This window comes from Parus major, chromosome 10, assembly GCF_001522545.3.
Source record: "Parus major isolate Abel chromosome 10, Parus_major1.1, whole genome shotgun sequence".
NCBI lineage: Eukaryota > Metazoa > Chordata > Aves > Passeriformes > Paridae > Parus > Parus major.
In genome coordinates, this window is record NC_031779.1 from 19,124,149 (window position 1) to 19,140,727 (window position 16,579).

Sequence of the window (16,579 nt, forward strand, 5' to 3'; positions counted from 1 at the left end):
ACCGGACCGGGGCTCCCGAAAGGTTAAACCGGGACCGGACCGGGGCTGTGGAAGGGTTAAAGCGGGACCGGGAGCGGACCGGAGTGTGAAGGGATTAAACCGGGAGCGGACCGGAGTGTGAAGGGATTAAACCGGGACCGGACCGAGGATGTGGAAGGGTTAACACACGGAACCCCGGCAGTGCAAGGGTTAAGAGGCGGAACCCCGGCACTGGAAGGGTTAAGAGGCGGCGGTCCCGGCACTGGAAGGGTTAAGAGGCGGCGGAGGCTCCGGGCCCCCCCGGGGGCGGTGCGGGGCTGACATCACGGCCCCGCCGCGCCGAGCAGCGGGCAGCGCTCCCCGCCGGGCAGCGGCCACGGCCCGGCCTCCTCCTCCTCCTCATCCTCCTCCTCCTCCACATCCTCATCCTCCTCCTCATTCTCCTCCTCATCCTCATCTTCCTCATCCTCATCCTCCTCCTCACCATCTTCATCCTCCTCCCCCCGGTTCCCGCCGCCGCCGCCTCCTCCCCGCCGCATGACCGTGACCAAGGTAAGGCGCTGCCCGCGGTGCCCGCCAGGTGCGGCCCCTCCCGGCCCGGTTCCGCATCTCCTTCTCCCGGCCCGGTTCCGCATCTCCTCCTCCCGGCCCGGTTCCGCATCTCCTTCTCCCGGCCCGGTTCCGCATCTCCTCCTCCCGGCCCGGTTCTGCTTCTCCCCCCGGCCCGGTTTCGCATCTCCTCCCCCCGGCCCGGTTCCGCTGCTTCTCCTCCCGGCCCGGTTCCGCTGCTTCTCCTCCCGGCCCGGTTCTGCTTCTCCTCCAGGCTCGGTTCGGCTTGTCGCGGCCCGGTTCGGGGGATCCGAGCGGAACCGGGCCCCTCCCGCGGCCGCCCCGGGCCCGCAGCGCTGCTGCAGTTTTAACCCTTGGAGGGGGCGGCGGCTCCGGGGGAGCTCCCGCGGGAGGGAGGGGCGGAGACGGAACCGCCGGTACCGGGACCCGAACCGGGAATGGCCCCGGTACCGGGAATGGGCCCCGAACTGGGAATGGTCCTGAACCGGGAATGGTCCTGAACCGGGAATGGTCCTGAACCGGGAATGGTCCTGAACCGGGGAGCCCGAAGCGCACATCCCAAACCGGGCATCACGAACCGGGAATTGTCCCCGCACCGGGAATGGTCCTGAACCGGGAATGGTCCTGAACCGGGAGTGATCCCCGCGGTCCCAACCCTCCATCCCAATCCAGGATCCCAATCCAGGATCCTGTGGGCCCGGCCCCTCGCGGGGGTCGCGCATTCCCGGGATCTCTCCCTGAGCCGCTTTTCCAGCCCTTCCCGAACCTCTGCAGGTGGCCGGGAATGGGCTTGGGAAACCTCGGGAATGGCTCTGGGAGCTCGGGGGGATCCCAAATCCATCCTGGAGCGACTCCCGGATTCCCGCGGGCGGGGGAGGTTTCGCTTCCTCAGGGCTGATCCCGTCTCTTCCCGTCCCGGGATCCCCGGGAGCTGATCCTGCTCTCCCATCCCTGACCCCTGATCCTGCTCTCCCATCCCTGACCCCTGATCCCACTCCCCCATTCCCCATCCCTGATCCCGCTCTCCCATCCCTGACCCCTGATCCCCCTCTCCCATCCCTGACCCCTGATCCCGCTCTCCCATTCCCCATCCCTGATCCCGCTCTCCCGTTCCCGATCCCTGATCCCGCTCTCCCATTCCCGATCCCGCTCTCCCATCCCGTGGTTCTGCCCCTGGAGCGATCCCGAGCCCCTGGATCCTGCTGGATTTGGTGACCTGGAGCAAAGGGGGAAATTCCAGAGGAGCCAACAGGGAATTTGGGATCAGGGATCCAAGGCTGGGAATTTGGGATCAGGGATCCAAGGCCGGTCTGATTCCAGGGAATCCCTGGGAAGGCTCTGGAATGACCTCAGTGGGCTCCGGGAATGGGATCGATGATCCCATAAAAGCCCCGGGGCTGGATTGGGAAAGGCTGGAATATCGGGAACGGCGCTGGGAGCTGATCCCTCCCCAAAGCCTGGAATGGGATTTGGGAATGTCCAGGGAAAACAGGGAGAATCCGTGCCGGAATCCCAGGAAATTCCCAGCCCTTCCGGACAGGGATCGATGCCCAGGCCGGAATTTGGGATGTGAATCCACAGTCGGGATCAAAGAACCCCAAATTCCCGGGAATGCCGGGCCGCACTTGGAAGCCAGGCTGGGAATTCGGAGCCTCATTCCCAGGGATTTTATTGGAGTGGGATTTATCCCGGAAAAAAGAGAAAGCAGCTGCAGCAGGATTGGGAATTCGCTGTTGGATTTTAGGGAAGGGAAAAGTTTTCCATGATTTTATCCCAAAATTCCCTGTGCTCCATCCGAGCTCTCCCAGTGGATTTGCTCTCCTGCAATCCATGAAATCCAAAGGAATTCCAGGAGCAGCTCGGCCCCGATTCCGGGGTTTTTCCAGGCCAAACTGGGACGCGGATCCCGGGAATCGCTCCCTGGATATTCCCTGGATTTGGAGAGGGAAGAGACTTTTCCCGGATGTTTTTTTGGCTTTCCGGAATTCCGGGAAAAGCTGCGGCGATCCAAAGGGAACGGTGGGATTTGGGGATGGGAATCGTTCCCACGGCGAGGCAGGAAAAGGGGGGAGGGGGGGGAGCTCCAGGAATTCCTGGATCCCGGGACAGGAATTCGGGATTCTCCTCCCACGCGGGAGGAGCCGGAAACCTTGGATAAGCTTTTCCAAAGTTTGTAAATATTCCCGGGAATCCGGGGCCCAAAGGCATCCGAGATTTATCCTGGGATTTGGGGGGGGAAGGATCTGGAATATTCCCTGGATCCGCCCCCCCCTCACTTCCCACGGGAAGGAGCGGCCGGAGCCGCTGGGGGAGTTTGGAATTAAAAATAGGATGGAGCCGAATTCATGGGAATGCTGGGAGAGCCCGAATTCCCTGGAAAAACACCGAGGGGGTTTTTATTCCAGGCTTTCCAGGAGATCCGTGGGAATTTGGGATCATTTTTCCCGGTTTAATGATAGATAAATTTATGATTTTATAATTTTATAATTACCTTGCCTTGGGAAGGGAAAAGCTTCCGGAATTTTGGGAATTTTGGGAATTTTTCTCAGCCTGGAGAAATCTCCTGGGAAACAGGAGGAGCAGGAAGGGGCGGGAGCGGGATTGGAGGGAGAAGGGATGGGGATGGGAATGGAATCCTTGGGAATATCCCGGGGGAATTATCCAGGGGGAATATCCACAGGGAATATCCAGGGGGAATATCCAGGGGGAATATCCACAGGGAATATCCAGAGGGAGTATCCACAGGGAATATCCACAGGGAATATCCAGGCAGGAATATCCACAGGGAATATTCAGAGGGAATATCCACAGGGAATATCCAGAGGGAATATCCACAGGGAATATCCAGGCAGGAATATCCAGAGGGAATATCCAGGGGGAATATCCACAGGGAATATCCAGGGGGAATATCCAGGGGGAATATCCAGGGGGAATATCCACAGGGAATATCCAGAGGGAATATCCAGGTGGGAATTCCACGCTCAGGGAGGGGCCGCAGTTTTGGAGCTTGGATCAGCCGCTCCCAATTCCCAGCCATTCCAGAAGCTGCTCCCAAATCCCGAAGGAATCCATGCCGGGATCTCATTTTGGGAACAGGGATCCGGAATGATCCGGAATGATTGGAATTTTTCCCAAAAACCCCGTGGAGAGGAGGAGGATCCCAGGATGATCCCACGGCTCCTCTGGACTCGATTGGCAAAATCCTGGAGCCGGGATCCGAAGGAATGGGAACATCCCAAGGGAATGGGAATATCCCAAAGGGAACGGGAATATCCCAAAGGGAACGGGAACATCCCAAAAAGGAACATCCCAAAGGGAACGGGAACATCCCAGGGAAATGGAGCCAAACCCAGATTCCAGAGGGAAAATCCCAACTCTTCCCTGTCGGGATGAAATGAACGGAAGTTCTCCGTGGCTGGAGGTTGGAATGCCGGGATATTCCCGCTGGGAATTCTCGGTGTCCTCTGGAAGGGCGGATTCCGTGGCCGATCCATGAATCCATGGAAAACCGGATCGATCCATGGCCGTGCCAGGAGGGAATTTGAGCGCACGGATCGATTTCCCGGGAATGTGGGATGGGGCCTCCTCCGGGGGGCTCCTGAGACGGGATCCCGGGAATTCCAGATATTCCAGAGGGGCTCCAGGAGAGCCGGATTTGGGATCACGGGACACAGGGAATGGCTCCCACTGTGGGGGGGAGGGGCTGGATGGGATTTTGGGATTTTGGGAAGGAATTCCCGGCTGGGCTGGAATTCCCAGAGCAGCTGGAGCTGCCCCTGGATCCCTGGAATGTTCAAGGTGAGGCTTGGAGCAGCCTGGGATGGAGCCAGAGAATCCATGGAATGTGGGAGAGTTCGTTATTCCCTAAAATTCCTCTCCCTCCCTTCCCGTTCCCATTTTTTCCCATTTTTCCCCATTTTTCCCCATTTCCCCCATTTTTCCCCTTTTCCCCCCCTTTTTTTCCTCTTTTTCCCCCAATTTTTTCCCCTTTTTTTGCCCTTTTTCCCATTTTCCCCCATTTTTTACCCATTTTTTTCCATTTTTCCCCATTTTTTCCCCCCTTTTCCCCCTTCCCTCATTCCCAAATTCTCCACAAAACCTTGGAAAATCCCGGCTGGGGTCCCCAATCCCTGTGGAAATTGGGAACAGGGATCGGGATCCGTTGGAATCCAGGAATGGGAAAATTTCCCGGCTCCAATTAAAATTCCCCTCACCCGAGACGACTCCGGCCCTTTTTAACGAGTTCTAATTAATTGGCATTCCGGGCAATTAATTTGGGATTCAATGGAATTAATTCATTGGGATTCAATGGAATTCATTGGGATTCAGTGGAATTCACCGGGGTCGTTCCCGGGGCCTGGTGGGAATTCCGGGATCCGTAACTCACACCCGCCCGGCCGGGTGTTCCCAACCCCCTTCCCGCTTCTTTCCATGGAATTCCATCCCACCCTGAATGGTTCCATTCATCCTGGGAGCTCCATCCCGGATTCCCGGCTCTGGAGTCATTCCCTAAATCCGGCCCCGAGGGGGGAAAGAATCTCCGGATGGAGGGTGGGGGAGGGGAGGGGGGAGCTGCTCCGGGCGCCCCCAAATCCCGGGATTCCGGAATTCCCAGAAATCCCGCGCTCCTTTGTTGGTGGTGAACGCTCCCAGGCCGGATCTGAGGCTGGAATGGAGCAGAATTCCCGGGAAAAGCCGTGCCAGGGAAAGGGAAAAATCAGGATTGATTGGGATTGATCAATCGGGATCGATTGGGATCAATCGGGATCCTGGGAGATCCGCAGAAATCCGGGAATTCTGGGAATGGCCGCACCCACCTCCCTGCATCCAAAGCTTTTCCAAGCTCATCTAAAATCCAAGGAATCTGGGTGGGAGCTGTGGCCGCCCTCCCAACAGATCCGGAATTCTCTGGGATGAGCTCGTCCCGCTCGTTCCGGCTTTTCCCTCCTCTCGGAATTCCCGAAATCCCGCCCCAGTCAGAAAAAAGCCTGGAATTGTTTTTCCCCTGGAGGAAATGGAATTCCACGGAGCTCTGCCCCATCCCGCTGGGATTCCCACCGGGAATTTGCCCCTCCGGAAGCGCTCCGTGAATCCCAACAAATCCTGCCAAAAAATTATGGAAAACGATGGAAAAATCCAATTTTCCAGAAAAAATACCCCAGAAGTTTGGGAAGATCCAGAAAAATTCCCAATGGAAATCCTGGGAAGCTGCCGGGGATGTTTGGGATGGGGCGGGGCCGGGAGCAGGGATCGTCACCATGGAGCTGATTCCTTGGGAATGAGATTGGGATTGGGAATGGCCGAAAAGGCTGAGCCAAATTCCAGGAATATCCAAGGAAAACCTGGACAGGGCTTGGAGGAATCTGGGATCGGGAAATGTCCCTGGGCAGAGAATGGGATCCGAGGTCCACTCCAGAATTCCAGGATTCCGGGATTTCCAGGGATGCTGGCGAATCCCAAGCCATTCCCGGATCCCCCGGATCCCCCGGATCCTTCTCCCGGTTTTTGGCGGCTGGGGACGGATCCCGGCTGGGAATGGGGATCCAAAGGGTTTCCTTCTTTTCCAGGCTCCCGGAGCAGCCGCGGTTCCCTGAGCTCCGGCCCCATCCCGCGGGATCCGGAGGCTCCGGAGCAGCCGAGCGGGGCAGGTGAGGATCCCCAAATCCCGGGATTCCCTGCCAGGCTGGGAATGTCCCATCCCAGATTTCTGTCAATCATCCCAAAATTCCATCATCAATTATCCCATCCCAAATTTCCATCCATAGTCCCATCCCAAGTTTCCAGCAATGATCCCAAATTTCTGTCAATCATCCCACATTTCCAGCAATTATCCCAAATTTCCATCATCAATGATCCCATCCCAAATTTCCCCACTGGAAGTTGGGAATTTGCTCCCGTGGTTTTTTTTTCTGGAGTTTTCCGTGGATTCCCCCCAGGCCTGGAGCCGTTATCCCGAGGAATCTCGGAAAAGGGAGTGGGAGGAAAACCCGGCTGGCTTCCGGAATTTTTTCTGGAGGTGGAATTTTGGGATTGTTCCCGGCCCGTGGGGGCTGGGAAAGTTTGGATTTCCTCCTCCAGGAGTTTTCCCGGATGGAAAACGATCCAAGCTCTTTGTGCCTTTCCGGGAGAATTCCGTGAGATCCGTGGGAATTTGGGAAGCGGCTCCAGGATCCAGGAGGGACGAGAATTCCCGGGAATTTAAATACAAAAAAAAACTCGGAGATTTTTCCTGGAGTTTCCAGGAAGTGAAAATCCTTGGAAAGCCGAATTCCAGGGAAATCCCAGAGAATTCCAGGCTGGAAAAAGCTCAGCTGGGAAATTCCCGGCTGGAATTTTCCCGTCTCCCACATTCCATGGATTCTGGTCCAAGCCCCATCCCAGCTCACCTTGAACATTCCACGGCTTTTCTGGGAATTCCAGAGAATTCCAGAGAATTCCAGGGGATTCCAGAGAATTTTTCCCACTTCCCACGGGAAGAATTCCTTCCCGCCATCCCATAATCCCACTTTTTGGAATCCTGATCCAAGCTTTTCATGGAATTCCTTCTCCCTCCGGACCTTGGCAGCCGCCTGGGATCCTCCAAAGGAAAAGAAAAAGCAGGAAGAGGGATTGGGAATCGGGAATTCCATGCCCGGGGGTCGGATCTGGGGGTTTTTCCCTGGAATTCCTGGGAAACGAATGGAATTTTTTCCTTTTCCCAGAGCTCCATGCGGGATCTGCACAAGGCCGAGGTGCTCGGGAACAAACGTGGCCTGGTGAGTGCCCTGAGCCAGGAATTCCACAAAATCCATGGAAAACTCATCCCGGGGCAGCCCAGAGCTCTCCCCCGGGGCTGGATCCGCTCCGGAGATCCCCGGGAATGTTGGGAATTGGCGCCGTTCCCGCCCCTCATCCCAAATTCCTTTGGGTTTTCCCTCTTGGGATGAAGCGTGGAGGCTGGATCAGGAATTCCAGCCCCAGGATGGATTGGGAACTCCAGGAATTGTGGTGAGGTTGGATTGGGAATTCTAGGGCTGGGCTGGATCAGGGATTCCAGGAATTGTGGTGAGGCTGGATCAGGAATTCCAGCCCCAGGATGGATTGGGAATTCTGGGAATTGTGATGAGGTTGGATTGGGAATTCCAGCCCAGGATGGATCAGGAATTCCAGCCCGGGATGGATTGGGAATTCCAGGAATTGTGGTGAGGTTGGATCAGGAATTCCAGCCCAGGATGGATCAGGAATTCCAGCCCAGGATGGATCGGGAATTCCAGCCCAGGATGGATCGGGAATTCCAGCCCGGGATGGATCGGGAATTCCAGCCCGGGATGGATCGGGAATTCCAGCCCGGGATGGATCGGGAATTCCAGCCCAGGATGGATCGGGAATTCCAGCCCGGGATGGATTGGGAATTCCAGCCCAGCTGCTGCTCCCGAGTTTTCCCCTCCCAATGGAAAGAATTCCGGGATTGGGATGGGCCGGTGCCTCCGGAGGGGTTCCCCAGCCCGGATTTCACCTCCGGATCTGGATCCCAACAAACTCCGGGATATCAATCCCAAAACATTCCCTGGAGGATCCGGGATGGCCCCGAATCCCTTCCCAAACCAAATCCTTTGGGATTGAATCACTGAGGCTCCCAAATCCCTCGATCCCGAGGGAAAACTCCCTGTGGAACCACCAGAAATTTGGGATCACAGCTCTATCCCGGGAAAGTGCCACAGCAGCGAAAATTCCCGGAAAAAATTCCAAACATTCCCATTTTTCCCAAGTTTTCTGCAGGAGGGAATGGCGGGATGTCCCAGGAGGGATTGGGAAGCTCCGGTTCCTTCCCGGCCGTTCCCGATCCCGGATTTTCCTTGGGAAAAGCGGCTCCCGGCGGTGCCCATCAATGAGCCTTTGATGCTGGAAATGTCAAACTCCACCATTCCCGACCTTTCCATGGAAAAAAAACTTCCAGGGATGAGCCGGACCCGGAGGGAGGGAAAACAAAAATCCCGAAATTCCCACAAAACCCGGCCTCGGTTTTATCCAGGAAATCCCAGACAGGGAATTTTTGATCCCGGTTCCCGGATCCCTTTCCCGGAGTTTTCCCACCTCGGATTTCTTTTTCCAGAGGATTTTTCAGAGCAAATCCCTCTTTTTTTCCCCCACCGAACCCATCGGAAAACCCTGTGGGAAAATCCCTTTATTCCCGTTAAAACCACAAAAACTCCCGGAAGGAAATCCATGGAGAAGAACAAAAACCTGGAAAAGAGGGATTTTTCCTGCCAGGAATTCCAGGTGGAGGCAGGACGGGATTTCTCCGCCGCTCGGGGCGGATTTACCGGCGGCTATTTTTAGGATATCCAGGTTTTTTCGGGATTAGGGTCGGAGCCGCGCCGGCTGTTGCGGCCGGAGCTCCTTTCCCGGTTTTTCCTTTTCCCAGTTTTCCCCTCTCCCGGTTTTCCCCTCTCCCGGTTTTCTCCTTTCCCGGTTTTCCCCTCTCCCGGTTTTTCTCCTCTCCCGGTTTTTCCCTCTCCCGGTTTTTCCCCTCTCCCGGTTTTTCCCTCTCCCGGTTTTTCCCTCTCCCGGTTTTTCCCTCTCCCGGTTTTTCCCTCTCCCGGTTTTTCCCTTTCCCGATTTTGTCCTCTCCCGGTTTTTCCCCTCTCCCGGTTTTCCCCTTTCCCAGTTTTTCCCTTTCCCGATTTTTCCTCTCTCCCGGTTTTTCCCTCTCCCGGTTTTCCCCTTTCCCAGTTTTTCCCTTTCCCGATTTTTCCTCTCTCCCGGTTTTTCTCCTTTCCCGGTTTTCCCCTCTCCCGATTTTTCCTCTCTCCCAGTTTTTCCCCTCTCCCGGTTTTCCCCTCTCCCGCCGTTTCCAAGGCTCCCGAGGGATGAAAGGATCCTTTGAGATCCCGGGAAAGGCCGGAGCTGCCGGGAGAGCGGGAAGAGATCCAAGAGCGGCCGGGGGCGGCTCCCGGGCCTCTTCCCGATTTTCCAGGCCTTTCCATTCCCAGGGAATCAGGGCAGAGCTAGGATTTTACTCCCGGCTTCTTTTCCCACTTTTCCAGGGGTTGCTGTTCCCAGGGAATCAGGGTAGATCTGAAAGCTTAATCCTGGAATCTTTTCCCGCTTTTCCAAGGGTTGCTATTCCCGGGGATTTCCTCCCGGCTCCTTTTCCCCGGGATCGCTGCCGGATCCTTGGGATCCCCTCTGGATCCGTGCGGGAAAACCTCGGGAATCGGAACATTCCCGACGCTCCAATTCCCGCCCGTCCCTTTCCGAGCGGGAATTCCTTTGGATCCCGGCTGTGTCCCGGCATTCCCGGGCCTTTGGGAGCCTTCCCAGGGTTTTTTGGGAATGTTCGTGTCGGGATGGGCCCATCCCGGTGCTTCCGTGTCCCGCTGGACACCGACGGATTGGGGCTTTGGGAATAACGGGATTATTGGGAATAATGGGATTTGTTGGGAATGGGATTCTTTGAGAATGAGATTTTTTGGGAACGGGATTTTTGGGAAAAATGGGATTTTTTTTGAATAATGGGATTTTTTGGGAATGGGATTCCTTGGGAATGGGATTCTTTGGGAATGGGATTTTTGGGGAAAATGGGATTTTTTGGGAATAATGGGATTTTTTGGGAATGGGATTCCTTGGGAATGGGATTCTTTGGGAATGGGATTTTTTGGGAATAATGGGATTTTTTGGAAATAATGGGATTTTTTTTGGGAATGGGATTTCTTGGGAATTTTTTCAGATTTTTTGGGGAATTCCGAGCCTTCTTTTCGAGCCTTTCGGGATCCACTCCTCTCTCCAGGGAGCGCTTTCAATTCTTCGGGAACGCTCGTGTCGGGATGGTCCCACCCCCACGGGAAAAACCCCTGGAATGTGGGGAGGGATTTTTCCCGGGAACGCCGAATTCCCGCCTTTTCCCGCAGATGTCATGGCGGCCGCAGTACCGCAGCTCCAAGTTCCGGAATGTTTACGGGAAGGCGGCGAGCCGGGAGCTCTGCTTCGACGGAATTCCCATCACCAAGAACGTCCACGACAATCATTTCTGCGCCGTCAACGCCCGGTTCCTCGCCATCGTCACCGAGAGCGCCGGCGGCGGCTCCTTCCTCGTCATCCCGCTGGAGCAGGTGAGACATTCCCGACCGGAATTCCCAAAAAATTCCTGCTGGTTTTCCTTGGGTTACTTCCTCGTCATCCCGCTGGAGCAGGTGAGACATTCCCCATGGGAATTCCCAAAAAAGTGTCAGAATTCCTCCGGTTCTTCCTGGGGTTCCTTCCTTGTCATCCCGCTGGAGCAGGTGAGACATTCCCAACCAGAATTCCCAAAGTTTCCAAATTCTTGCTGGTTCTCCTCGGGGTTTCCATGTCATTCCACTGAGATAGGGAGGATTCCCAATGGGAATTCCCAAAAAAGTGTCAGAATTCCTGATGGTTTTCCTGGGGTTTCCTCCTCATCCAGCTGGAGCAGCTGAGATTCCCAACGGGAATTCCCGAAGCATCCAAATCCCCACTGCTTTTCCTGGAGTTTCCTCGTGGCTCCTGGGAATTCCCAGCTGGAGCCATCCCATCCCATCCCATCCCATCCCATCCCATCCCATCCCATCCCATCCCATCCCATCCCATCCCATCCCATCCCATCCTTCCGCCCTTTCCCATTCCCGCCTTTCCCGGATTCCTCCCCCGTTCCGGAGGCAGCTCCAGATGGAAGGAATTCTAATCAGGAATTCCAATCAGGATTTAATTGCGGAGCACAGCTTGAGCCTCATTAATATTCCCCAAAAAAAAAAAACCCCGGGAGCTGCAGCCTCATCCCAGCTCCTTCCTCACGGATCCCAGCTGGAATCTCCATCCCCAAATCCTGAGGAACAGCCCAAAATTCCCGGAAAATCCCAACTTTTCTTTATTTTTTCCTGGAGAAACCGAAGCATTGGGATGCTGGGAAATCCTGGGATATCCAGCGGATCGATCCTGGCTGGAGGAGTTAAAAAATTCCCGGTTTTTTATCTCCCCTCCGGAGCCTGATGAGCTCATTAAGGAGAATTTTCCTTGGGAATCGGCAGCTCCCTAATTAATCCGGCTCCGTAATTAGCAGCTAACGAAGGTGACCCGGACACCGCCGAGCCACTCCCGGGATTTGCCGCCGTATTTTTGGATCTTTTTCCCTGGATTTTGCCCTCTGGAATCTGGGCCGAGCCGTCAGCTCATCCCAAAATCCGCATCCCGGCTTTTCCAGGGGGAGATCCCAGGGATCCGTGGGATGGGAATTGGGAGCTTCACTCCTCCCAAATTCCAGAGCCTCGGGATTGGGAAGGAGCCTGTCCCCAGCACCGGGATAAAAATATCCCGAGGGAGTGGGAGGAGGACCGGGAAGAGCGGGATTGGCTCCATGGGAACGGGAGAATCCCGGAATTCTGGAATGGTTTGGGTTGGAAAAGAGCTCAAAGCTCATCCCAATCCATGGGCGGGACAGGGCGGGATTTGGGATGGGAAAAAGGATGGATTTGGGATAGGGAAAAGGATGGATTTGGGATAGGGAAAAGCTGGGTTTGGGATAGGGAATTCCCAGTTCCAGTCTGGATATGGTTTGGGAATTCCCAAACCTCCTCAGGTTCCTTTCCATGTTCCCTTGGGATTTTCCACCCGGATCCGGAGGCTGCACCAATCAATCCCTGGGGTTTTCCATGTGGGATTGAAGGATGGGGCAGAACAAAGGGATTTTTCCAAGTTTCTGGAGCTTCCCGGGGAATTCGGAAGCGCTCCCGGTTTGTGTTTCCCATTGGAAAAGCGCTCAGGGAATTTTGGAAGTTGGGATCATTTATCCAAGATTTCCTGCCGGATGGATTTCCAGGAAAACCGGGATTCAGCCCCGGCCAGGGCGGAGCCGCTCCGAGGGTGGGAATTGTGGATCTTTCCCATCCCTTGGATTTGCTGCTGCCGGATCCAATGGAAAATTCATCCCGGATTTCCATCCGGGAGGGAAATTCCTTCCCTCCCATCCCAGAACCAGCTCTGAGCCCTCTGGAATTCCCGGGATTCTCTCCACAGAGCCGGATCTGGATTATCCTGGGGGAATTCCGGGATGGCATTCCCTGATTCCGGAATCCGGAGGGTTCCCATCCCCCATCCTATCCCAGCCCTTCCCAGGGACAGAATTCCCAATCCCCACAAATCCACGTTGTTCCCAAATCCTTTTCCCGAAGGATTTCCCCTTTTCCAAGCGCTTCAGCGAAGGGGGAGGGGCGGAGGATTTCCTCCTTCCAGCGTTTTCCGTGGAAAAGCTCGGAGCTGCCGGAGCCGTTCCCGCGGGGCCGGAATCTGGGTCACCGAGCTTCCCGCGGATCAGGGATCCAGGGATTAGGGATTCACCTTGGATTAACTCCCGGCTGCTGCCAAGGCCCCGCTGAAAAACCGGAAAAATGCATCCGGAATCCCGGAATTTTTTAGGGATTTTCCAAAAAAAACCCGGAATTTTTTTTATTTTTCCTTTCCCTCCGCCGGGTGCTCCGGGATCGGCGCATTCCGTGTCCTTTTCCCACCGAGCGCAACCAATTCCAATCAAAATCCTGGAATTCCTGGGGAAAAAGCGACCCCATTCCCGGAGGGGTCGGGAATCCCTTGGGAATTCTCCGTGATCTGGGAGTGCTTTTCCAGCCCCAATATTCCAGGATTCTGTGAATTCCCGGAGTTCCCGGCTGTCCTTTCCCTGCTCCCAGGCACGGATCAGCCAGGAATACCGGGAATACCGGGAATACCGGACAGACCCAACCCCCGCTTGGCCCATCCCAGCTCATCTCCCTCCTCCGGCAACTCCCGGGAATCGCCGATTCCTCCCGGAACTCTCTGGGTTTTTCCCGACCTTTTCCCTCCGTTTCCCGTTGCAGACCGGCCGGATCGAGCCCAATTATCCCAAAGTTTGCGGCCACCAGGGAAATGTCCTGGACATCAAATGGAATCCCTTCATTGACAACGTCATCGCCTCCTGCTCCGAGGACACCTCGGTGAGCCGCAATTCCGGGACGCAATTCCCACATCCCTCCCCATTCCCGGTTTTTCTCTCCCCACGGCATTCGGTTTGGGAATGCTGAGGAATGAGAGGCTGATCCCGAATTGTGTCCGGCTCCTGGGCCCATTCCTTATTTATCCTCGATTGGCCCATCTGGCCAATCCCAGAATTCCAGGACAAACCAGGGAATTGGGCCATTCCCAACCCCATTCCAGCTGCGGATCAATCCCAGCTGGATCTTCCCAAGGATTCCTTATTTATCCTGGAGGGCCCATTGGAAATGGGGTTGATCCCAGAATTCCAGGGCAAACCAGGGATTCAAACCAGGGAATTGGGCCATTCCCAAGGCCATTCCAGCTGCGGATCGATCCCAGCTGGATTCCCCCAAGGATTCCTTGAGGGCCCATTGGAATGGGGTTGATCCCGAAATTCCTGGACAAATGAGGGAACTGGGCCATTCCCAAGGCCATTCCAGCTGCGGATCGATCCCAGCTGGATTCCCCCAAGGATTCCTCCTTCACCCACCCCCCCCGTCAACTGGGCCCATCCCAGAATCCCTGGAAGCTTTTCCTTGGGGAATTTGCTCCCGAGGCACTGCGGGGCGCGGTTGCAGGTGCGGATCTGGGAGATTCCGGAGGGGGGATTGAAGCGGAACATGACGGAGGCGGCGCTGGAGCTGTTCGGGCACAGCCGGCGCGTGGGGCTCGTCGAGTGGCACCCGACCACCAACAACATCCTGCTCAGCGCCGGATACGACTACAAGGTGGGAATTCCCGGGAATGCCGAGCCCCGGGGTTCATCCCGGGATTTGGATGGAGGGGGAGAGATGGAATGGGGAGGGGTGGGAGGAGATGGGAACGGAGCCTCCTTCCGGGATTGCTGTGGGGCAGGGAGAGATTCCATGGGAAAGGGAGAGATTCCATGGGAAAGGGAGAGATTCCATGGGAAAGGGAGAGATTCCATGGGAAAGGGAGAGGTTCCATGGGAAAGGGAGAGATTCCATAGATCAGGAACAGCTTCCAAAAAACCTGGAACAGCTTCCATAGAACAGGAACAGCTCCCGCCATTCCCAGTTGTAGCTCCTGCCATTCCCAGTCACAGCTCCCAAAAACCAGGAACAGTTCCCAAAAAAAACCAGAGCAGCCCCCAAAAACCAGGAGCAGCTCCCACCATTCCCAGTGCCATTCCCACCATTCCTGGTGCCATTCCCAGTGCCATTCCTGGTGCCATTCACAGTCCCATTCCCACCATTCCCGGTACAATTCCCAGTGCCGTTCTCGGTGCCATTCCCAGTGCCATTCCCGATGCCATTCCCACCATTCCCGGTGCCATTCCCACCTTTCCCAGTGCCATTCCCGGTCCCATTCCCGGTGCCATTCCCGGTGCCATTCCCACCGTTCCTGGTGCTATTCCCGATCCCATTCCCACCATTCCCAGTCCCATTCCCACCATTCCCGGTGCCATTCCCGGTGCCATTCCCGGTGCCATTCTCGGTGCCATTCCCAGTGCCATTCCCGGTGCCATTCCCGGTGCCACTCCCGCCATTCCCGGTGCTGTTGCGGCAGGTGCTGATCTGGAACCTGGAGCTGGGCGAGCCGGTGAAGATGCTGGATTGCCACTCGGACGTGATCCTGTGCATGTCCTTCAACAGCGACGGGAGCCTCCTGGCCACCGCCTGCAAGGACCGGCGGCTGCGCGTGCTGGAGCCGCGCTCCGGGAAGGTCCTGCAGGTTCGACCGAGCCCCGGGAGAATCCCATGGGATGGGGCGGGGATGGAGCCCGTGGATGGGCTCCCGTTGGGCTTCGGTACCCGATGCTGGAAGTGGTGCGAAAGGGGAGGAGTTGGGGGGTTTGGTTCAAGAGCGGCTCCCAAAAACCGGGAACGGCTCCCGAAAAATGGGAACCGCTCCTGAAAACCGGGAACGGCTCCCGAAAACATGGAGCAGCTCCGAAAACCCGGAACGGCTCCTGAGAACCGGGAACGGCTCCCGAAATCCGGGAACGGCTCCCGAAAACAGGGAGCGGCTCCTGAAAACCGGGAGCAGCTCCCACCATTGCCCAGGAGCAGCTCCCAAAAACCAGGAGCAGCTTCCGAAAACCGGGAGCGGCTCCTGAGAACGGGGAACGGCTCCCGAAAAGCGAGAGTGGCTCCCACCATTCCCAAGAGCAGCTCCCAAAAACCAGGAGCAGCTCCAAAAACCGGGAACGGCTCCTGAGAACCGGGAGCGACTCCCAAAAACCGGGAACGGCTCCCAAAAACCGGGAGCGGCTCCCAAAAACCGGGAGCGGCTCCCACCATTCCCAAGAGCAGCTCCCAAAAACCAGAAGCAGCTCCAAAAACCGGGAACGGCTCCTGAGAACCGGGAACGGCTGCCGAAAACCGGGAACAACTCCCGGAAACGGGAGTAGCTCCCAAAAACCAGGAGCAGCTCCCAAAAACCGGGAACAGCCCCCGGAAACCTGGAGCAGCTCCCACCATTCCCAGGAGCGGCTCCCAAAAACCGGGAAAGGCTCCCAAAAACCGGGAGCGGCTCCCGAGAACCAGGAGTCGGGAGGAGGGCAGAGGGCTCTCCCTGACCCTCGGGAAAATGGGAATTTGGGCTTATCCGGGGGCGGGTTCTGGGATTTCCCCGGGATGGGAGCGGGTGAGCAGGGACGGGGCTTTCCTGGGATGGGAATTCCAAAGGGAATTCCAGAGCCCGTTCCCGTCCCGCAGGAGGCGAGCTGCAAAAATCACCGCGTCAACCGCGTGGTTTTCCTGGGAAACACCAAGCGGCTCCTGACCACGGGAGTGTCCCGCTGGAACACCCGGCAGATCGCGCTCTGGGACCAGGTCAGTGCCGCTGGAATTCCGGCTCCATCCCGCTGGAATTCGGGCTCCATCCCGCTGGAATTCCTGCTCCATCCCTGCCGGAATTCCTGCTCCATTCCCGCTGGAATTCCTGCTCCATCCCTGCCGGAATTCCTGCTCCATCCCTGCCGGAATTCCTGCTCCCATCCCGCTGGAATTCCTGCTCCCATCCCGCTGGAATTCCTGCTCCATCCCGGGCAGGATCCCTGCTC

The 16,579-nt window shown here is 56.5% G+C and overlaps 1 protein-coding gene across 2 annotated transcripts in view; it reads left to right on the plus strand.

Moving 5' to 3' along the window:
• The first annotated feature begins 436 nt into the window (after positions 1 to 436).
• Positions 437 to 16,579, plus strand: part of CORO2B (coronin 2B) — an 18,769-nt gene continuing 2,626 nt past the window's right edge. Inside the window, exons 1-7 of one of the 2 annotated variants that reach the window (XM_015639360.2) lie at positions 437 to 531; positions 7,251 to 7,304; positions 10,440 to 10,640; positions 13,395 to 13,511; positions 14,130 to 14,279; positions 15,082 to 15,246; positions 16,233 to 16,552. In XM_015639360.2, the coding sequence (XP_015494846.1) occupies positions 517 to 531; positions 7,251 to 7,304; positions 10,440 to 10,640; positions 13,395 to 13,511; positions 14,130 to 14,279; positions 15,082 to 15,246; positions 16,233 to 16,552 (1,022 nt within the window). In that variant the 5' untranslated portion in view covers positions 437 to 516. The remainder of the gene's footprint in view (positions 532 to 7,250; positions 7,305 to 10,439; positions 10,641 to 13,394; positions 13,512 to 14,129; positions 14,280 to 15,081; positions 15,247 to 16,232; positions 16,553 to 16,579) is intronic. The other variant, XM_015639361.2, reaches the window with a different exon arrangement.